Genomic DNA, 23,202 nt, shown 5'->3' with positions numbered 1-23,202 from the left:
AAGGCTTTAGTAAGCAACTCACAACTACCCAGCTCTACCATGTAGCCTAGCCTAGAGGAGCCCAGAGACAGCATGTCATGTTCCCCCAGTACCCACGTCGCCACGCTGGCAGGGTGGCATGGAAGGGGCCTGCCAGCGCTAAGCCTGCCAGCTCCTTTCCAAACAACACACATCGGAGTCAGCCATCCCACCAGGCCCCCCAGCCGCCCGCGTGCCTACGGCTCTGCTCCGGGTGTCCAGAGCCATAAAGTTGTACCGCACCCGGCATGTCTGGAGATGTGGCTCCGTATTCTCAGCAGTTCTTTTGTTTTTTGGGTGCGGGGGGTGGGGGGGGGGGGAAGATAAATGTCCTTCATTAGCTGTCAGTGTTCATCTCATTCAAAGCCTCTTCCACAGACTTATGTTCATGAAAAGCGCATGACTTTATAAATCCGGAAATTAAGACTTTGGACGCCGCATGCTTTTCCCAGCCCCGGTGCCAGATCTCCCTTTGTGCTCTCTGTCTCTCTTTCTGTCTGTCTGACCGAGAGCTCTACGTCTTTCTCCTTCTTTCTCTTTCATTTATCTTTCCTTCCCTCTTGTGCTCTCTTTGTTTCTTTCTCCACTATTCCTCTCTTCCTCTCTCTCTTCTCTCTCTCTCACCTCTCCTCTCTCTCTCTTTCCTCCTCTCATCCTCTCTCTTCTCCCTCTCTCCCTTCCCTCTCGTCTCTCTCACTCTCTCTCTCTCCCCCCTCCCCTCTCTCTCTTCCTCTCTCTCTCTCTCTCTCCATCTTGCTCGCTTTCTCTGCCTGTCTCTCTGCTGAAGCCATCTCGGCCGTGCTCCTCTCTCTCCCCCGCAGTAACGGGTTCCATGTGTGTGAATAGCTGAAATAGCTGGGCCAAATTCCCTCTTTGCTCCTAATTCGCCTGATTTCAGATGTGTGCTGCTTGGGAGCGCGGCTCCGTCCAAACGGCGCTGATCTCAAATCCAGACCGTAGGCCCTTCTGTGAGCACGCGCTCCACTCCTCTCTCTGCCTCGCTCCCAGAGACGCTCCCAGAGACCCGGGAGGGGGAGAGGGAAAAGTGGAGAAACTGGAGAGAGAGAGAGAGAGCAGGGGTGGAAGTATGAGGGGAAATAGGGCTAACGGGACGTATTCGTCTTGTAAAGGTGCAAAATGAAGTTGTTTGTTGTGCTCTCTTTTAGAGCAGTGATAATACCCTTCTGACAGAACAGTAGGCCTGTTCCTCATTCTTTGTCTGTGGTGTTTTCTATGCATTTGTGTATATGCATAGAATACACACATCAATTTTAAATCAACTAGAAGACGGTACATTATAGGGATATTGTGGACCATTGTCTTTAAATCATGCCTACAGAGTGACATGATTGCTGTCAGTATTAAGATGTTTGATCAGAACAGAAGGTACACATTGTATCTTGAAGAGAGATTTTGGTGAAATAAAGAAAGGGTGCCTCAGGGATGGAGAGATCAGAAGAGAAGAGCGGACGAGTGCAACGGGAGTGTTGGGGTAAAAGAGACACAGAGAGATAAGGGTAGAGCAGCTCTGTCAGCTCAATGGATTTACCAACAGTAGTGGATTTACCTCTGCTGTTTTCAACTATGCAAGAGCACACACACACACACACAAACACACACACACATTCTCTCTTTCTTTAACATACACACTCAAGTGATGTCTCTCTCTCTCACACACACCACACCACACACACATACACACTTACACGCACTCTGTCTCTCTCACAGACACAGACACACACAGACATACACTAACACACTCTGTCTCGCTCTCACACACAAGCACACACACACACACACACACACGCACACACACTCACTCTCATACATAGCTCAGCTTTAGGCCTGATCCCCCACAGGCTGTCCACACAATGTATTATCAGTCCAGGCTCGCATCAGGCACTTTTACTGACTATCCCCACGATGGGTGTTTCAAAGCGTCCACTCTCCGCTTGCCCCCACCCTAAAACACACACACACACACACACACACACACACACAAATTGCTGAACACTCAGAGAAAGCTGTCAGAGACCAGGGAGGCCCCCCATAACCAGCACCAGACACACATCTGCTGCAGCAGGTGGCCGCCCCCCTCCCTCAAAGACTCCCCCCCACCCCACCCCACCCAAACCCACCCCACCCTCTGAACCATCCCCACACATCTGCATCCTTCATCCAGACCTGACCAATCCATCAGATCACACCCAGGCTAGGCCAGGCCAATCCATCAGCGCTCGGCTGCACGTTAGCCCTCCAGCCCAAGCTCATAGAAATCCCTGCCATCAGTCAAGCGGCCGGGAAGCTGATGTGGTGGAAGTGTGAACGCATGGGCCTAACAGGCTAACAGCCCAGCCTCGGATCACAGCACAGCTCTCAACTCGCCTCATTTTGCTGGCAGTCAGACATCATTAATCAAACTGGAGTTTCTGAGAGCAGCATGAAAAAAAAGATTTCTGATAAAAAGAAATGGTGTTCCTCTACTGCACTAGATATGAATGTAAAACATATCCTTCAAGGCACCTTTGGCTTTATCACGTCCTTCATTTCCTCTTCATTTTGCCTTGTATCTGGTATTGAAGCACTTATAGATCTGTGAATCCATGAATAAATCTGTTTAATATTTGCCTGAAAAATTAATGGATCTCTGTTCGTGTGCTAACAGACTATGGCTATAACCACTTGTCATTAGCTGGACAGAAGTTTCTAATGTCTGGAGACTTCTAATTTAACTGACCTCTAAACCTTTATCCTTCTCCTGCTCTCTGCCTCTCCCTTTCCTTTTTGATCCTGTTCTTTCCCCTTCCTCCTTCACTCTCTCTCTTTCTCTCTCTCTTCTCTCCCTCCCCCTTTCTCAGAACGCGGCACGAATCGTGCGAGCGCTGTTCGAGATCGCCCTGCGTAAGCGCTGGCCGGGCATGACGTTCCGCCTGCTGAACCTGTGCAAGGTGATTGACAAGCGCCTGTGGGGCTGGGCACACCCCCTGCGCCAGTTCGCCATGCTGCCCCACACCGTGCTGGGCCGCCTGGAGGACAGGAACCTCAGCGTGGACATGCTCAAGGAAATGAGCGCGGATGAGATCGGTGAGACACAGTAGTCATGCCCATCGCTGTATGCGTTTGCTATAACGCAGAATGTTGAGAGCGTAATACAACAGTTTGGTTCCGGTTGAACAATTTATTAATTTCTGATTGGACAAGAGTCAGTACATGAGTGAGGACAACCCCACGCAGACTTTTCACCGCTAGTAATCACTGCGGGTTTCATATATCCTTTCACCGTGGAATTCCCTCCATGAACATTACATTCATTTAAAGCGAGAGTGAGCATCCATTCCACTGTCTTTTCTTTCTCTCTCTCTTTCTCCCTGTCCCTCTCACTCTGTCTTTCCCTCTCTCTCTCCCTATATGTCTTTCTTTCCCTCTCCCCATCTCCCCCTCTCTATCTCTCCCCCCCTCTCTCTCTCTCCCCCTCTCCCTCTCTCTCCATCCCCCCCCCTCTCTCCCCCTCTCTCTCTCTCTGCTGCAGGTCACATGCTGCACCATGTGAACATTGGGCAGAAGGTGAAGCAGGCCGTGCACCAGATCCCCGCCATCCTCATGGAGGCCAGTATTCAGCCAATCACGCGCACCGTCCTCAGGGTGCGCCTCACCGTCACCCCTGACTTCCGCTGGAACGACCAGGTAGCCATGACAACCACCTGACGCACTGACAGAGACACCAGGGCACACTTGTGTGTGTGTGTCTGTGTGTGTTTGTGTGTGTGTGAGTAAATTAAATGATGTGTGATGTGTTTTTGTGAGACCTTAAATAAGTATGCACATGGTCTGGACACCTCTTTCTCTCTGCTGCATACACACACACACACACACACACACACACACACACATACACACAGACACACCGACACAGACACACACACACACACACACAATAAGAGACACTGGTTCATTGATGCTTGAGAGGTTTAATCTGTCAGGCCCTCCCTTGTATTTAAGAGCACAAAGACACCAGTGGTGCTTCCACTCCCCCTATTATAGTCTGTGTGTGTGTGTGCGTGTGTGTGTGAGTGTGGGTGTGAGTGTGTGTGTGTGCGTGCGTAGGTGTGTGTGTGCGTGTGTGTGTGTGTGTGTGTGCGTGTGTGTGTGTGTGTGTGTGTGTGCGTGTGTGTGTGTGTGTGCGTGTGTGTGTGTGTGTGTGTGTGTGTGTGCGCCCCCACAGATGGTTCCTGAGGGTCCTTGTGAGGCAGATCAGGCCTGTGAGTGTCACTGGAGCGTTGAGCATCTGCCTACAGATTCAGCCCAATCCCCCTCACCTCTTCTCCTCTTCTACCCCTCCTCTCTTCTTCTCTACTCTTCTCCTCTCCTCTCTCTTCCCATAAAACAGCAATAAAATAAAAAAACAAACATTTGTTCAAATGTTTTTGGCAACTAACTGTATAATTAGTGGAATAATGTATAGCTGCGTGCCAGGGTTCTATTTGTCCTTTCAAAATGTATTTTTTAAGGACTGGCAGTCTACACATTATGGCTTGGTTTGGTTTAGATATGTGTAAATTAATACAATTATCAGATGTCCACAGATATGAATTTTTCATTTGTATTTATTGAATTTTTCTGGCCCTCAGAGAAGCGCTATAATATTGTGTATGTTCCTGTTGGTCACAGATACCTCTCCTCACTAATTTTCTTATTCTCATTATTTAACTTAAATGTTTATTAATGTATAATCTGTATTTAACTGTAGTCTTTATTATTATCTTTATTGTTTTAAATCTTCATCTCATCCTGGTTTCATCCTTTTGCGTCATTCAGTCAGACTTTCAGTTAAACTTTCAGTTCAGCAAACTTCAGCGTAATGTAACTTTAACCAAAGCGTTTAAGCATAGAGTTCACCGTGGACTAAACATACAACTAAACATTAAACTACCTCTGTGTCTGTCTGTCTGTCTGTCTGTATGTCTGTCTGTCTGTCTGTTCGCTTTCTTCTTCTTTCCTTCCCTTTCTGCATTTCTTTCTCTGCCCCCCCCCCCCCCCCCCTCATCTTCACTCTTCCCCTTTTCCTCTCTCCCCTTAATTCCCTCTCTCGCTCCCTCCATCTTTCTCTCTTAATTCAATTCAAAGAAGCTTTATTGGCATGAATGTTTTGGAACACTTGCCAAAGCTGATTTAACACATACATATTACACAAATTACATACATAGAAGGACAAATATAATGAACAGAATTGATACAATACAAATAATGATACGTTAAAACAACAAAAGATGATTGGCATTTTGTTCTTTTTGGTTGTTGCTATTTGTGGCCTTTTGTGTGCTACGTATTAAGCAGTTCGGTTGGCAAAATCTTTGTCTTCACCAAGTATGTATGGCAATTTTGCCTCATTTGGGAGAGTGAAAGTTTGGGATGATGAGACTGATCCTATCAAATTAAACTTTTAAACGTTTCGTATTTGGGGCATTCCATGAGGAAGTGTACCTCTGTCTCCACGGCCCCCAGACTGCATTGCATCTCTCTCTCTCTCTCTCTCTCTCTCTCTCTCTCTCTCTCTCTCTCTCTCTCTCTCTCGGGTGTGTGTGTGTGTGTGCCTGTGTTTGTTTGTGTGCATGCATGGATATACAGTCATGGACGAAAATGTTGGCACCCTTGCAATTCTGTCAGATAATGCACCACTACTCCCAGAAAAGAGTTGCAATTACAAATACTTTTGTATTCACATGTATTTACTTAGTTTGCATTGGTAAAACACAAAAAATCTGACAAATAATGCCAAATCTGACTTTATTCCACATAAAACTCAAAAAAGGGCCGGACAAAATTGTTGGCACCCTTAAGAAATAATTGTATTTTAGGCATGTAATTCTCCTTTAATCTTTATTTAAACTCACCTGTGGCGAGCCACAGATGCTGGTAATACAGAAATCACATTTGCAACCAGTTAAAATGGAGCAAAGTTGACTCAACCTTTGTGTTGTGTGTCTGTGTATACCGCGATGAGCATGGGGAAAAGAAAGAAGAGCAAACAATTGTCTGAGGATTTGAGAACCAAAATTGTAGAAAAGCATGGACAATCTCAAGGCTACAAGTCCTACTCCAGAGATCTTAATGTTCCTGTGTCCACTGTGCGCAGTGTCATCAACAAGTTTACAGCCCATGGCATTGTCACTAACCTCCCTGGATGTGGAAGGAAGAGAATTGATGACAGAATGCAACAAAAGATTGTTTGAATGGTGGATAAATAACCTAGAACAACTTCTAAATAAATTCAAGCTACCCTGCAGACAAAGGGTACAACGGTGTGAGCTTGCACTATCCGTCGCCATTTGAATGAAATGGGATGCTATGCCAGACTTGAGTTTAACAAAACTTTCTTGGGGAAGCCAAAATCATTCTGGGAGAACGTCCTGTAGATAGATGAGACCAAAGTAGAACTTTTTGGTAAAGTAGTGTACAGACAACGAAATGAGGCCTTCAAAGAAAAGAACACGGTCCCTACAGGCTAATATGGTGGAGCTGGACCAATGTTTTGGAGTTGCTTTGCTGCTTCTGGAACCTGGCGCAATGTAGGGCCCAGTGTCAGAAAGTTGGGTCTCCGTCAGAGGACATGGGTCTTCCAGCAGGACAATGACCCATAGCACACTTCAAAAAGTACCCAGAAATGGTTAAGACAAAGCACTGGAGAGTTCTGAAGTGTCCGAGATGACTCCAGATCTTAATCCCATAGCACAACTGGGGCATGATCTCAAATCAGTAGTTGGCAGAAGGCACCCTTCAAATGTGAGAGACCTGGAGCAGTTGGCAAAAGAAGAGTGGTCCGAAATTCCAGTAGAGAGGTGTAAGACACCTCATTAATGGTTACAGGAAGCAATTGATTTCAGATATTTGTATTTCTTTATTTTTAAGGGTGTTCTCCCCATTATAAAGTTGAGGGTGCCAATAATTTTGTCCAGCCCTTTTTTGAGTTTTATGTGGAATAAAGTCAGATTGGGCATTATTTCTCAGATTTTTTGTGTTTTTCCAATGCAAACTAAGTAAATAAACATGTAAATGCAAAAACATTTGTAATTGCAACACTTTTCTGGGAGAAGTGGTGCATTATCTGACAAAAGTGCAAGGGTGCCAACATTTTCGTCCATGACTGTATGTGTGTGTGTGTGTGTGTGTGTGTGTGTGTGTGTGTGTGTGTGTGTGTGTGTGTGTGTGTGTGTGTGTGTGTGTGTGTGTGTGTGTGTGTGTGTGTGTGTGTGTGTGTGTGTGTGTGTGTGTGTGTGTGTGTGTGTGTGTTTTAGTCATGGGTGTTCTTCACACTTGCACATGTCCGTTGAAGACAGAGGTCTTCTTCTCATAGTGGGGGGTCGGGATGTGTTGAGCAGATCCTCCAAGTCCAGTTTCATCCTGTTGGTGTTTCTTCACAACTCACATCCAAGTCACCTCAGATAGTGGCAATCATAGGCCTTGAGAACAGCAGTTTGGATAATGTGAAGATGCTATGAAAAAAATAGTCCTGACTAAATGGTTCAGTGTCAGTTAATAGCAAGCACATTTTTCTGTGTCATGAAGAGTTTTCCCATTTGCTCATCAGAATGAGATGTCGCTGTAGATGAGTGACGTGTGGGCTGTTTGTGACAGTGACTGATTTTGTAATTGGATGGCCAGCTGGCTCAATTACTGTGGTTGGCTGGTTGGTTAGCAGTCAGTCATTGCGCGACTTTAGCACTGCCGCCAATCCCCACTACGTTTCACACATCTCCCTTGTTAATGCCAAGATGATCCAGGTCAGGTAGAGGCCGTGACAGCCTGGGAGATGGACAGGGATCATGGGAAAATTATCCCAGAGACGGGAACGTCGCCTCGGGCGGGAATAGGAGGCCCATTGTAACCGTGGCGAGTGGAGCTCGGAAGAGAGGATGAGCTGGGAAGATGGATGCTTGTGTCTGATTAGCGATGCGTGCCGTGTCCATGGGAGAGATGTAATGCAAAACCCACCCAGCCATGGGCGCGGGGGTGGGGGTTGAGTCAGTACATACAAGGCCGTGTGGACACAGAGACACGGACACACACATACATGATTTTACTGTATAACTTGATATTCTAAGAGGGTTCCATGCTCGCCTTGCAAACCAAAGCTGTGAGCAATAAGATGCCTTTTAGTTATTATAATGAACCTTCAGTCTAGCACTGTTTTAGTCCAGTAATGTACTCATAAAATCGACATGTCTATGTAATAAGATCCCTTGCAGACTTTGCACTACCCTGCTCTTTATTAAGCTATAAGCTTTAATATTCAACTCATGTAAGGCCCCTGTCTCAATGCCACTACTCTGGAAAAGTAGGTTTTGCTAGAGAATTAGTATGAGGCTGTACCAGCGGTCATCGCGCCGCCGTTAGTCATAGCTGCATATTCATTATGAGTGTGTAAAGCACAACCCGCTCTCTGCCCCCTCAGATGCACGGCTCAGTGGGGGAGCCCTGGTGGCTGTGGGTGGAAGACCCCGTCAACGACCACATCTACCACTCTGAGTACTTCATGCTGCAGAAAAAACAGGTGGGCTATTTAAGTGTGTATGGGTGTGAGGTGTGTTTTTTTTTTTTGCTAAAGTGTGTGTGTGTGTGTGTGTGCATCTGCTTGCATGCATGTTTAAAGCACTCTGGAATGTTCTAAAGCGAGGGTAGCCTGCAGTAGATTTGTAGTCTTCTGGAGATTCTTAAAGAGGTAGTGCATACTTTTTTTTTTTGAGCTGTGAACTAAATGGTATGATTGGACCTTAATGAAACACATCAATTCTGGTGTTAAAATTGTCGAAATGAACATGCCAGACCCCCTCCCCCAAGCCCCTTGCCCACTCTTTAGCATTTTCAATTTTTTAAGACCCGGAGGTGAAGTTACACTGAAGCTTCTTTTATTCCAGTGTTCATGGCAATGAATTAGTCCCATGGAGCGTAGACCAGTTGTTAACTTAAAAGGAGTTGAGTTTAACTCTTACTATACTTTTGACCTTGAGTGTGAAAGTTCAGCTTAAGTTCAGGTGAGCTAGATTTTACAGTGTGAATGGCAGTGGTATGAATGGGAATTGAATCGAGTTGCTCTCCATCGCCCCCAGGTGGTGACAAATGAGCCGCAGCAGGTGGTCTTCACCATCCCCATCTTTGAGCCCATGCCTACCCAATACTACATCAGAGCCGTGTCTGACCGCTGGATCGGATCGGAGGCTGTGTGCATCATCAACTTCCAGCATCTCATACTGCCTGAAAGACACCCACCTCACACAGGTAAATAATGTCATTTACACACATACACACACACACACACACATGTTCACACAGAGAATCTCATTATGCCTGACAGTCACCTACTTGATAGTGGTCCGCCTGTGTGTGTGTGTGTGTGTGTGTGTGTGTGTGTTTTTGTGTGTTTGTGTGTGTGTGTGTGTTACAGAGTTGCTGGACCTGCAGCCGTTGCCCGTCACCGCTCTGGGTTGCCCCGAGTATGAAACCATCTGCAAGTTCAGCCACTTCAACCCCATCCAGACGCAGATCTTCCACACTCTCTACCACACCGACACCAACGTGCTGCTGGGGGCGCCCACCGGCTCGGGCAAGACCGTTGCGGCAGAGCTGGCCATGTTCAGGGTGTTCAACAAGTACCCCGGCGCAAAGGTGGTCTACATCGCCCCTCTCAAGGCCCTGGTCAGAGAGAGGATAGAAGACTGGAAAGTCAGGATAGAGGAAAAACTAGGTCGCAAGTGAGTCTCTCTGTGTGTGTGTGTGTGTGTGTGTGTGTGTGTGTGTGTGTGTGTGTGTGTGTGTGTGTGTGTGTGCGTGTGTGTGTGTGTGTGTGTGTGTGTGTGTGTGTGTGTGTGTGTGTGTGTGTGTGTGTGTGTGTGTGTGTGTGTGTGTGTGAGCGAAGGAGTGAGCGAGAGAGAGAGAGAGAGAAGGAAAGTGTGTGATTCTGCATCTTTTGTTGTGAGGATGTATCTCAGTACCTGTGAACATCTATATATCTTTCTTTGCCTTCTCTCTCTCTCTGTCCCTCTCTCTTCTCTCTCTCTCTCTCTCTCTCTCTCTCTGTCTCTCTCTCTCTCTCTCTCTCATTGTCCCCCTCTTTTCTCTTCTCCCCCCCTCTCCCTGGCAGGGTGGTAGAGCTGACCGGTGATGTGACTCCTGACATGCGGTCTATCGCTAAGGCGGACCTGATCGTCACCACGCCGGAGAAGTGGGATGGCGTGAGCCGCAGCTGGCAGAACCGCAGCTACGTGCAGAAAGTGGCCATCCTCATCATAGACGAAATCCATCTACTCGGTACACGCACACACGCACATGCACACACACACACACACACACACACACACACAGACTATGTAGGCAGACAGAACTTTTTTCATCTATATATACACACACACATAGGCTCTCGATCACACTTGGCACTCAAGTCACACACAACCAGCACACACACATACACGTACGGACATAATCTCTGTCAGCAATTCACCATTTAAGTAAAGCTGTGAATGCTTCCTGTATGTAGACTACAGCATGTATAGTTGTGTATAGTTGTGGCTAGTATGTCCATACTCCACCTGCTGGTGCATTCATTGCCACAGTGGTGGAATAGAATAGGCATCTAGGAAGGGAAAATAGCGGCAGATTTGTCTGGATGAGATGGGTTCGTTGGCAACTGCATTTAGTTGTAGCCCTGTGGAGGACTGTTGTGGTTGGGTGGGTGGGGAGGCTCCAGTGCGATCCAGCTCCTCTGAGTGCAGAGACTAAGCAGGTTCCAGGCGTCTGCTGCAGCAGCAGCCACTCCAGCAGCTGATGTCGTCCTCTGAGCACCTCCTCAGCTGGGAGATGGGGGAGTAATGACAGCCATCAGCTGGTCTGCAGCTCAGTGGAGATGGATCCTGCTTACACTGGGCCCAGGGGAGCCCTGCAGCACAATGGCTTTCATATAATGCCACTGCCTAAATACCCCAACTGGGTTTATTTACAGTTTTTTAATTATTTTTTTCACAGGTGATTTGTACGTTATTGATTTGTTATTTCAGGAATGCCACCCAGTTTAAATGTTGTGCTTTTTATTTAATGTCAGTAATCAGCGTTGTATTTTTCAGCCAAACTGTTCATCAGTTTAGAAACAGCTACCCGCACGGTTTATTAGTTACGTCGTCCCAAAGCAGATTCCACTGATCTCAACTCAGATCGTACCATTATGTGTTCTCCATAGGGGAAGACCGAGGGCCCGTTCTGGAGGTCATAGTCTCCATTTTTATTTAATGTCAGTAATCAGCGTTGTATTTTTCAGCCAAACTGTTCATCAGTTTAGAAACAGCTACCCGCACGGTTTATTAGTTACGTCGTCCCAAAGCAGATACCACTGATCTCAACTCAGATCGTACCATTATGTGTTCTCCATAGGGGAAGACCGAGGGCCCGTTCTGGAGGTCATAGTCTCCAGGACCAACTTCATCTCCTCACACACCTCGAAGCCGGTGCGAGTGGTAGGGCTGTCCACGGCGCTGGCCAATGCTCGTGACCTGGCCGACTGGCTGGGCATCGGACAGGTGAGCTGTACTGCAGACTCTGTGTGCCAGTTTCCAGGAGGCATCACACACTATAAAGCTCACACACTTCTTTTTCACATCAGATCTGACTTTCATCAGGGTGAAATATGCTTTTGTGGTATAACTGCTTAATCTGGCTCGGGTTAAGTACCATACCTACTGTTGTGAACTACACACACGCTCGCGCACACACACACATGCACACATGCACGCACACATGCACGCACATACAGACTGTTGCGCACGTGTAGCCTGTCAACTTTTGACCTGTTCTGTGCGAGCGAGTTCAGCTCTTGTTCTGTGCCTAGGGCACGTCAGTGGTTTCTCTATCATTTCTCCAGGACAGATTGGAATCCACATATTTTCTCTGTCTAAAATTGCTCCCATCAGACCATCCAAGACGAGCAGGGGATATTGTTCTGCTTCATTTGCCGCCTGTCCTCTCAGATTGTCAATAATGCAGCGGTAGCGGGAGTCATTAGAGGGTGAGGGGGTCCGTTCTCGTCTTTAATTGGCAGGCTTTTGTTTCGGGAGGGGTGGGGCCACTCTTGAGTGCCAAGTGCAATCATCTGCAGCAATGCAGCCAGCCTCTTCGGTCAGTTCTAGATTATCAGAGTCATTTTAGAACCAAAGCCCTTAGATCCTCAGTTTCCCCACAGACAGCAGGAAATAAGAGAGATTTATTTTCTGTGTGTGTGTGTGTGTTTGGTATACTGTATCAGAGTCAATAGTGTGTGTGTGTATGTGTGTGTGTGTGTGTGTGTGTGTGTGTTTGTGCGCACGTGTTTGTACTTGTTTTCTGGATATTTGTTTAGTAGCAAGTACTGTTTGTATTGTCATACTTACTTACTTGCTGTTTGTGTCAATGTAGTATGTACATATGTATTGTGTGTGTGTATGCGTCCTGACATGTCTGTGTATCCATGATTGTCTGTGTCTGTCTAAACGTCCTTTTTACCGGCCGGTCCGTGCTTACACACACAGACACACACAGAGACACACACACACACACACACACACATAAACACACACACACACACACACACACACACACACACACACATAAACACACACACTTTAACTGTGGCAGCACAGACGCCATTTCTGCTCTCTCTCCGGGCCACAGGCGGCATCGGTTATGTAAACGTTGCTTCACTGTTGACAAGCGTCTTGTCCTGGCAGACTGATGGTACCGTGCATGAATGGGGAAAGGGGGGGTGAGGGTACTGGGGGGGGGGGGGGGGTTGGTCACTATAAATCTGAGGGGTTTGGGGGCTGGGGGGGTCACAGTGTGTGAGCTGCCCAATCCATTATCCAGGAGCTTAAATGTGTGCGCACACACGCGCGTGGGCCTCTGCCACTTGTGTGAGAGCGGCACTGGGACAGGCCACAATGGCTGCCTGTAATTACCCCCAGATGGGCTGCAGGGATGGGGCAGACAGCCAGCTGGTCTCTCCTGCTCTCACCCCTTCTGTCCTGCTGTCCTCCTCTCCTCTGTCTCTCTCTACCTCTTTTTCCTCTCCTGTCCTCTCTCTAGCTCTCTGTCCTCTTCTCTCATCTCTTTCTCCTCACCTCTCTCTCTAGCTGTCTCTCCTCCCCTCTCCTGTTCTTCTCCCTCTCTGTAGCTCTCTTTCCTCTCTCTCTCTCTAGCTTTCTTTCCTCTCCTCTCTCTCCTCTCCTCTGTCCTCCTATCTCTCTCTAGCTCTCATTCTCTGTATCTCTTGCTCTCTCAGGCTGTTTTTCTCTTCGTTTCTATCTCTCTGGCTCCCTCCTTCACTCTCTTCCCAACCTCAATCTTTCTCTTTCTCTCTCACTCCCTCTCTTTCTCTCTTGTGATTCCTTTATATTTCTCCATCCCTCACTTGATCACTGAGTCCTGCTCTCTTGCTATCTGTCTTTACCTCTGTCATTATGTTTATCCATCTATGTTCTCTTCCTTCTGTTATTCTCTGTGTTGTCTTGCTTGTTGACTGCATCTTTATCTTTGCATTCTGTATTGCATTCCTACTATAGGGGACAATAAGGTTCATCTCAATCTTAAACATCCCTCATGTTCCTTCTCTCTCTCTCCCTCTCTCCCTCTCCCTCTCTCTCTCTCTCTCTCTCTCTCTCTCTCTCTCTCTCTCTCTCTCTCTCTCTCTCTCTCTCTCTCTCTCTCCCTCTCTCTCTCCCCCTCCCTCTCCCTCCCTCTCCATCTCCCTCTCACTGTGTTTTGGAGTCCTCGATCCACGTGATGGTTCAATTAAGGGGATTTAAACGTCTTTCTCTCTCTCTCAGGTGGGCTTGTTTAATTTCCGTCCATCTGTGCGTCCCGTGCCGTTGGAGGTGCACATCCAGGGTTTTCCTGGGCAACACTACTGCCCCCGCATGGCCAGCATGAACAAGCCTTGTTTTCAAGGTACACACACACACACACACACACACACACACACACACACACACACACACACACACACTATTGACTCTGATACAGTATACCAAACATGAAGATGCATTCAGTGATGTTTAAATCAGTATACATAAGTGATGCCGAGTGCTGTCAGTAATGGCTTGTGTTCTGGCTTACTATGTCAATACACAAGTTATGTTCATTTACAAGTTTCAGTATCTATAAAATGTTCTAATGGAGGATCTTGGGATTTGTAGTTGCTGATTGCACTCCATCAGTAATGGCACCATTGCACACTAATATCCCCGCTCTACCCCCTCAGCCATCCGCAGCCACTCTCCAGCCAAGCCTGTGTTGATCTTCGTGTCGTCGCGGCGACAGACACGCCTGACCGCCATGGACCTGATGGCCTTCCTGGCGACCGAGGACGACCCCAAGCAGTGGCTCCACCAGGACGAGCGTGAGGTGAGCAGGCCGCATTTCACTTTCACTTTCAGATTTGTTCACAGGGCATCCTGGGTGGACAGTCAGCTATGTCCACTCCAAGCCCAATGAAGGTTGATCAGTGAAATTGGACAGAGTTGTAGACACCGTAACAGGATAAGGAGGCTCCATTGTGACTGCACACTGTTAAACACATAAGGGGAAATACTACACACTACCTGTGGCACCTAAGTGGTACCTGACTCATAATTACTGATTACTACAACAGTAGCTCCACTCAGCTACCCCCCCCCCCCCCCTCCCCTCTTCTTCTGACTCATCACCCTTCATTCCATATCTCCGTGCCAACCCTGCCACTCCATATCTCCATGCCAACCCTGCCATTCCATATGTCCATTCCGACCCTGCCATTCCATATCTCCATGCCAACCCTGCCATTCCGTATCTCCATGCCAACCCTGCCATTCCATATGTCCATGCTGACCCGCTGGACTCTCTTCATCCACTGGTGTTTTTTCTCTTATCTGTTCCTCCTCCCTTTGCCATCCCTCCCCTTAGCCCTCTCTGCAGTGTAATGGCGTTGATGGCCCAGCTCTGTTCCTTAAGCAATGGTTTTAGAGTAATTATGGAGCCAGCGCAAGGCCAACTTCTGTCGGAAAAGCCTGTGTCATCCTCCATTAGACTCTGTGGGGACCTTCGGATTATTTCAAGATGTGAACACAGGGCTTTTTTGGCTTACGGCTACTCACCCCCCCCCCCCCCCCCCCCCCCCAATTCTACTCTATACCAAGAATATGCTAATATTTTTACAGAACTCAATTACGCAGCCTTATGAGAAATGTACGCTTTGGTAATTACCTCAGCGATCAGACATCCTTTCTTTCCCTCTCAGCCCAAAATATGCAGGAGCTGCTTTTTTAGGAGAAGGGAGTGGTGCTGTGCCAAATGTGTGAGTGTGTCTCTCACACACACACGCACACACACACACACACACACACACACACACACACACACACAACCATACACACACAAACATACACACAAACACACAAGACAAACAAGTTACAAGGTACATTCATACTCATTTACACACACAAACACACACACATATACACACTCACACACACACACTCAGTCCCTCCTCGATCCATAATGAGTGTGACAGCAGAGAGTTAAGTGTGTTTCTCACTGCTATCCTCTCAGTGCTGAAGGTTTGTGTCCTGCTGTCATGGATGGTGTGGACTGGACTGCACACCAGCGGCCTCATAAACACAGTGCACATTAGTACAAATACACACACACATGCACACACACACACACACACACATGCACACCGGACACACAAACACACACACGCACATACACAAACATACACACACACTCACACACACACTCACTCACACACACACACACACACACACACACACACACACAAACACACAAGCATACACACGCGCAACATACACACACACACACAGGCGCACACACGCACATGCACATGCACATGCACATGCACATACACACACACACACACACACAGATACATTCACACTCATAGCTCTGATTGGCCTTGGCCCTGTAAGAAGTGAAACTGCCACCATGAAGCGCACACTAAGAGAGTGTATGAGGCCGTGCGCATGCGTGTGTGTGTGTTTGTGCATGTGTGCGCGTGTGCAGGGCAGTGCTCGTGTGTGTGTTCCAGTGATATATGTGGCTCCCCGCTGCTTCTCTTCACTGGGGCGTGTAGCATCTGGGGTCCCCACTGGGTGACTGACAGACGGGCCTCCGCTGGTTGTCTGTTTCACCGCAGGAGTCCAATCCTCTTCCCTCTCTCTATCCATCTTCCCTTTCCCCCCTTCTCCCTCCGCCCACCCTTTCGCTTCTATCTCTCTTCTCTCCTTCTCTCTTTCCCTCTTCCCACTCCGCCCTTGCGCTTCTATCTGTCTTTCCCTCTATCTTTTCTTTCCCTCTTCTCCCTCCACCCTTTCGCTTCTATCACTCTTCCCTCCTCTTTCTTTTCCTTGCCAGCATTTTTTCTCTCCTGCTGGAGCGGATGCACCCAGAGTTCCTGTGTCGTAACCAGCCCGGCTAATGTAGCTAATCGAGCTGCTTATTCTCTCTCTTTCTCCCTACCCCCTCTTTCTCTGTCTCTCTCTCTCTTTCTCCCCCCTCTCTCTCTCTGTCTCTCTCTCTTTTTCTTCCCCCTCTCTATCTGTCTCTCTCTCTTTTTCCACCCTCTCTCTCTCGCTCTTTCTCTTTCTTCTCCCTCTTTCTTTCTATCTCTCTCTCTTTCTCCCCCCTCTCTCTCTCTTTCTCTCTCTGTGTTTCTGTGTGTAAGGGAATGACTGGACTAGACTGGCCTATTAAGATAATGATGTTCACTCCCAAAGTGTTAATGAGGCGACTTGTTGATAACAACCCACAGGGGTTGGGCCTGGGAGACTAGATGATGGCCACAGTGGTTGGGCCTGGGAGACTGGGTCACAGGTGCTGAGGTTGGACCAAGGCTTGTGATTAAATTTGCAGCCATTTGTTTATAAATATATAAATGCTTCAGTATCACTAATGACTGTTATTCTAAACGGAAAAAGGTAATTTCACCAACATTCATTTGCTGCTTGCGTTATTTAAGCTTGCGTTATGAATGTATTTGTGTACATGTTCCTGGCACGAAGAATGTAAAAAAAATAATGAGCCAACTGAGCAAAACAAACATAAAAAGAAGATATTCTCATCATCATTATGAGTCGATGGTGTTTGCATTTTAAAAGATCTTTCAAATTAAGTACATTTCCTTGCCAGTTTTAAATAATCATTACTAGTAATGAACATGATGAGCTTATTGTCTCTTGGCTATTGCTGTGTTGAGTGGGTGTGGTGATGTCATCTGTTGAACTCTGACCTCCTCTTGACCAGATAAGTGTCATCATCGCCACAGTGCAATGACGCACATGTTAAGCCCTATAGCTTCTTGGCTGTAGGCTATTGATGAGTGGTTGTGTTGTCGTCATCTGTTTTCTGGAGAGCGTTTGAGCTTAAACTCTGATCTCCACTTGACCAGATGGAAAACATCATCGGCACAGTGCGGGAGTCCAACCTGAAGCTGACGCTGGCGTTCGGCATCGGCCTCCACCACGCCGGCCTCCACGAGCGCGACCGCAGGACTGTGGAGGAGCTCTTCGTCAACTGCAAGATCCAGGTAGGGATCGTGACCCAAGGGCTACATTTCTTCAAGATTATAGAAATGTCTTTATGTTATTAGTCCTCCATTGTAGGAATATCAGAAAGCCCTAATTAAGGATGGGAAAGGAAACAATGTGTTATCAGGTGTTGGACAGATTGAACATCTTTTCACTATGTCCTGTGTGTGTGTGTGTGTGTGTGTGTGTGTGTGTGTGTGTGTGTGTGTGTGTGTGAGTGTGAGTGTGTGTGTGTGTGTGTGTGTGTGTGTGTGTGTGTGTGTGTGTGTGTGTGTGTGTGTGTGTGTGTGTGTGTGTGTGTGTGTGTGTGTGCGTGTGTGTTTTGCATTGTGTCACAGGTGCTGATTGCCACCAGTACCCTGGCCTGGGGGGTGAACTTCCCTGCCCACCTGGTCGTAGTGAAGGGCACAGAGTACTTTGACGGCAAAACCCACCGCTATGTGGATTATCCCATTACTGGTAAGCCGTGTGTGTGCGTGCGCGAGACCACTTGCGTATGTGTAATACCCTGTCTAAACATGTCTTGGGCATCTTCGCATTCCAAGTTGGAGAGATTTTTTGAGCGTGTCATTGTGATATTATTCAACTGATATCCTGAACGTTGGTTATGGTGTGTGTGTGTGTGTGTGTGTGTGTGTGTGTGTGTGTGTGTGTGTGTGTGTGTGTGTGTGTGTGTGTGTGTGTGTGTGTGTGTGTGTGTGTGTGTGTGTGTGTGTGTGTGTGTGTGTGTGTGTGTGTGTGTGTGTGTGTGTGTGTGTGTGTGTGTGTGTGTGTGTGTGTGTGTGTGTGTGTGTGTGTGTGTGTGTGTGTGTGTGTGTGTGTGTGTGTGTGTGTGTGTGTGTGTTTTTTTTTGTTTTTACTGCTCAGATGTGCTGCAGATGATGGGTCGTGCCGGTCGGCCTCAGTTTGATGACCAGGGCAAAGCCGTCATCCTGGTGCACGACATCAAAAAGGACTTCTACAAGAAGTTCCTGTACGAGCCCTTCCCTGTGGAGTCAAGGTAAGTGTGTGTTGATATGATCCCTGTCGTTTTTCTACACATCCCTGTGTCACTTAAGGCTCACAATAGGTGCCACACAATGATGTTTTTTGTAATTTTGTTGAGATGATCTTTGTGCAAAGTTCATAGCAATTCAGAAATACAACAAGAGAGTTAAAGCTCCCACACACATTTTTACACCTGATCATTATCAAGCTTATGAAGTTAATTAAGTTAAAATCTGACAATTATTATAATTGTTTGTGTGTGTGTGTGTGTGTGTGTGTGTGTGTGTGTGTGTGTGTGTGTGTGTGTGTGTGTGTGTGTGTGTGTGTGTGTGTGTGTGTGTGTGTGTGTGTGTGTGTGTGTGTGTGTGTGTGTGCATGAGTGTGTTTGTGTGCGCGTGTGTGTGCGCGTGTGTACCTGTTTGCGTGCGTGTGTGTGTGTGTGTGCGTGCGTGTGTTGCGTGTGCTGCTGCAGCCTGCTGGGAGTGCTGTCTGACCATCTGAATGCTGAGATCGCCTCAGGCACCATCGCCTCTAAGCAGGACGCCATGGACTACATCACCTGGACCTACTTCTTCCGCCGCCTCGTCATGAACCCCAGGTGACCCACACACCCACACACACACACACACACACACACACACACACATACACACACACATACTTAGACTTGGCTTTTGGAACTCTATCTCTCTCTCTCATACACACACACCACACACACACACACACACACACACACACACACACACACACACACACACACACACATCCCCTAGCCTGGACCAGTGGAGCTCTATCTCTCTCGATCTCGAGAACACACATGCAGACACACACACATCCCCTATCCTTGGCCAGTGGAGGTCAGGCTCCCCCCTGGTTACCGCGGCTGCCCAGGGAGTTACTCACCCTTGGCTAGACATGCTGACAGGCCAAATGTGAAAGGGTCTCTGTGTGAAAGTTTGGCCTCGACAGAACTGTGGCGTAGCCCCTTAATCTCTGTCTCTCTGTCTCTCTCTCTCTCCCTCCCTCTCATTCTCTCCCTCTCCCTCTCTCTCTCTCTCTCTCACTCTCTTTTTGCCCTTCCTTTCTATCTGTCTATCTGTCTGTCTCTTTTTTTCTCTTTCCTTCCTAGTCCTACTTTCTCCGACTGTCTCACGTTCTTTCTGTCACACTTCACTCTCCTCTCTCTCTCTCTCTCTCTCTCTTTCTCGCTCTCTCACCTCTCCTTAATCCTCCACCATGGGATCCATAATTTATGTCTTACGAAACGTAGATGATATATTGCATGTACCATATGTTGCCATTTCACACTCACTCACGCAATCTTCATGAAGGGAAGGGAAATTGTTTACTGAACTGGGGCACGTGATCCTGCAGGGTCTTGAAATAACTTAACCAGCATTGCTGAAGAGCTTTGGTAGCGTTGAAATACTGTTTGTTTTGTCACACACCGCACAACGTACATAATTATCGGTATTTTGAAAGATTACTGTTACAACTTAAACAGAACTTTACTGATTGTTTAATGTTTTGGCTTAGTTCAGCCACACGCACAGTTGTGATCTCACACACACACACACACACACAGACACACACACCGTGCTACCACACCCAAAGACCAAGCCCACTAAGCTGCTGTTACCATGGTAACGGGTCAGGTTGTTGCCGATTCCCTTGAACGCAAACCTTGCAAACCCGTGTCCTCTGCTTCTCACAATGGAGTTTAAACACACATGCGGTCTCTGGTACACACGCACACACACACACACACCACATCACACAACGCTATCGGCTCCAGGGGTCAAAAAGGGCGGCACACACATCTGCTCCAAATTGAGCGAGCCGATTCCAGAACATTCCAGAATGCTGGCATTTGCACGGCTGTCAGCTCACATTTAACATGTCGGTTCTGTGCCCTCTGTGCTATACTCCCGCACAACAGCAGACTCAACACCGTCACCCTGAGCTAAACACCTTATACATAAACACACACACACACATACACAAATAAGCTAAAATGCACATTACGCATGAATCACTGGTAAAACACTCAGACGTTGCAGCGCAGCCAAAGGATGCGCTAAAACACAAAACTGTGAGGTGTTATCATGATAGCCACTCTGAATTCAGTTTTCTAATTTTTGTTGTACTATGTTGGCCCACCTTGAGTGGTGGCATTAGTCTGGCCTGGCCCTTGCTCTTTTGCCCAAGACGATCCCTCACATCTGTGCACACCCTCCAATAAAACTCCCAGCTGCCGAGAAGGAGGTCAGAATCTGTCTCAGCATGGTTCGATGTGCCTTTTAAAGGAAGACTGCAAACTTGGGTTTCTGTGTCACATAATCTGTGAGTTGTGTAATAAAAAGCCACGTGTCTGATGCTGGAAACACTGTGTGTAATAGCTCCTATTCCAGAAGGTTGGCCAGGGTGTGTGTGTGTGTGTGTGTGTGTGTGTGTCTGTGTGTGTCTGTGTGTGTCTGTGTCTGTGTGTGTGTGTGTGTGTGTGTGTCTGTGTGTGTGTCAGAGAGCGGTACAGAGAGATTGCCATGTAAACTCATCCCCATCTATCTCTCCTCTTTGTCCCCTGCTCGCTCGCTTTTTTAAAACCTTGACAGCCGCAAAGCAGTCACCTTGACAGCGACAATCCCTCACCACCAATGAGTCACCCCCCAGCCGTGCTCCCCATGGAGGGGGGTGGGCAGAGAGATGTGGGGGGGGGGATGGTGGAGTGAGATGAGGGGGGGCAGAACGTTTTTCTCCCTGAGACAACTCAGGAGCACCCAGGGGGGTCGTAAAGCAGCATGCGGGACCAAGCCTCAAGCTATGACTTCCTGTCAGGGGCCCAACCACCATAATGACAACGGCAATGGCTTTGTCACACTGGGGTGGGGCACTGTGTGTGTGTGTGTGTGTGTGTGTGTGTGTGTGTGTGTGTGTGTGTGTGTGTGTGTGTGTGTGTGTGTGTGTGTGTGTCTGGCTAACCAGGGGCCGAGCAGCACCCAAGCTGAGGTAAACTCCTCACAAGCAGGCTGCTGGATTGAAGTGTGGAGCGCCAGTCAGAGCAAGTGCCAGCGTCCATACACACACACATACACGCACACACACACATCCATTCTTTCTCCCTAACAGTGGTGATCATGTATAGTGCCCTGTCCGCCCTCAGTGGCCCGTGTCTGTCATAGAGGCTGCTGCAGCACTATCATAGAACACACACACACACACACACACACACACACTCAGTGGCCCGTGTCTGTCATAGAGGCTGCTGCAGCACTATCATAGAGCACTGCTGTGGGGTTTTAAGATGCCCAATGGTTTGGTTGAGGGGGTGGGGGACATGAATTACCAGTTACCAGAATGATCAGTCGGATACTTATACACAACCACACACACACAAACTCAAACACACACACACACACACAGACACACACACGCACACTTTTAACATGTGGAGTGATTTACTTCTTCTTCTTTTTTTTGCTTTTCTTTGTTTGAAAAATTGGGGTTAAGGTTTACTGCTCTGTGAGGATAACACCCCCTGTTCTCAACCAACCAGACCCCATCACACACACACACACACACACACATACGGTAATTATGGCCAGGCGCCATTGCTCCACCTGTTAACGGTGGTGTAAATATGCAGGCTACTGGCCATGCCTCCTCCTGACACCAGCCTGAGATTGCAGAGCAGTAAATTAGCCTGTCTGACAGCTCCATTTCAGCAGACACACACACACACACGACTGGCAGCCTTATGGCCACGGAAGGCCATTTCTTCAGTTTATTTATATTTGTGTGTGTGAGTGCTTGCGTGTGTGTTTTTGAGTGTGTGTCTTTGTGTATGTGTGTGTCTGTGTGTGCTTGTGTGCCGTTGTGTATTCTAGGAGTATTCCCGATGTTAAACAGGGACATGGACCTTTCCATGTCCCTCTCCCTCTCCATCCCTCTCGAGGTATCAGATCCCTCTCTGGCATACCCACACAAATGTACACAAACACACACATACACTGGAACACATAGGAATAAGACACACACACACACGCTAACACACACAGAGGAATGTTGCCAGTCAATGGTGTAATGCAGAACACAGTTGTGTACTGCTCCTCTGTGTTTCATGTGGTAGCCCTTACAGAGGGTGGCTGGGTATGGAAGCCATTTCTTCTTAGCTGCATCAGAGTCTCATTAATATCTCCCCAACATGGGAATCATTTTGCCTTAAGGTTGTGTGTGTGTGTGTGTGTGTGTGTGTGTGTGTGTGTGTGTGTGTGTGTGTGTGTGCAGTCTGTATTCTGTGTGAGGTTTTTACAAAAGGCTCTTGTGGTTTAGAATTGGTATGCACATCAAACGGCCGACTGAAGGCTGTTGGAGTGTTTCGTGTTGTTGTGTGCAACTGTTGGCAGTGATACATGTTGTAGTGGGGTGTGAAACTCTGTGTGTCTGTGTGTCCGTGTGTGTGTGAGTGTGTGATGACAATCGTTATTGATGAGCAAGTTGTGAAAATGTCAGAAACAACAGAAAGACGAGTCGGAGAGGCGGGGGAGGGTGGGGGGCTGGGGGGGGGGGGGGGCTGTCCATCATCTGGCTGAAATTTACTAGTAAA

The 23,202-nt window shown here is 47.7% G+C and overlaps 1 protein-coding gene across 1 annotated transcript in view; it reads left to right on the top strand.

Annotated features, from left to right (window-relative positions):
- The window catches only part of ascc3 (activating signal cointegrator 1 complex subunit 3), a 170,428-nt gene that overhangs the window by 120,226 nt on the left and 27,000 nt on the right, over positions 1-23,202 (top strand). The window contains exons 21-33 of the mRNA XM_080857663.1: positions 2,877-3,102; positions 3,548-3,702; positions 8,468-8,566; positions 9,123-9,291; positions 9,458-9,764; positions 10,154-10,320; positions 11,434-11,579; positions 13,857-13,977; positions 14,291-14,433; positions 17,474-17,611; positions 17,951-18,071; positions 18,480-18,612; positions 19,072-19,197. Of these exons, the coding sequence (XP_080713789.1) occupies positions 2,877-3,102; positions 3,548-3,702; positions 8,468-8,566; positions 9,123-9,291; positions 9,458-9,764; positions 10,154-10,320; positions 11,434-11,579; positions 13,857-13,977; positions 14,291-14,433; positions 17,474-17,611; positions 17,951-18,071; positions 18,480-18,612; positions 19,072-19,197 (2,051 nt within the window). The remainder of the gene's footprint in view (positions 1-2,876; positions 3,103-3,547; positions 3,703-8,467; positions 8,567-9,122; positions 9,292-9,457; positions 9,765-10,153; positions 10,321-11,433; positions 11,580-13,856; positions 13,978-14,290; positions 14,434-17,473; positions 17,612-17,950; positions 18,072-18,479; positions 18,613-19,071; positions 19,198-23,202) is intronic.

This window comes from Sprattus sprattus (genome assembly GCF_963457725.1).
Source record: "Sprattus sprattus genome assembly, chromosome: 19".
Taxonomy (NCBI): Eukaryota; Metazoa; Chordata; class Actinopteri; order Clupeiformes; family Clupeidae; genus Sprattus; species Sprattus sprattus.
The sequence above is the reverse complement of the archived record's forward strand: the minus strand, read 5'-3'. Positions and strand labels throughout refer to the sequence as shown.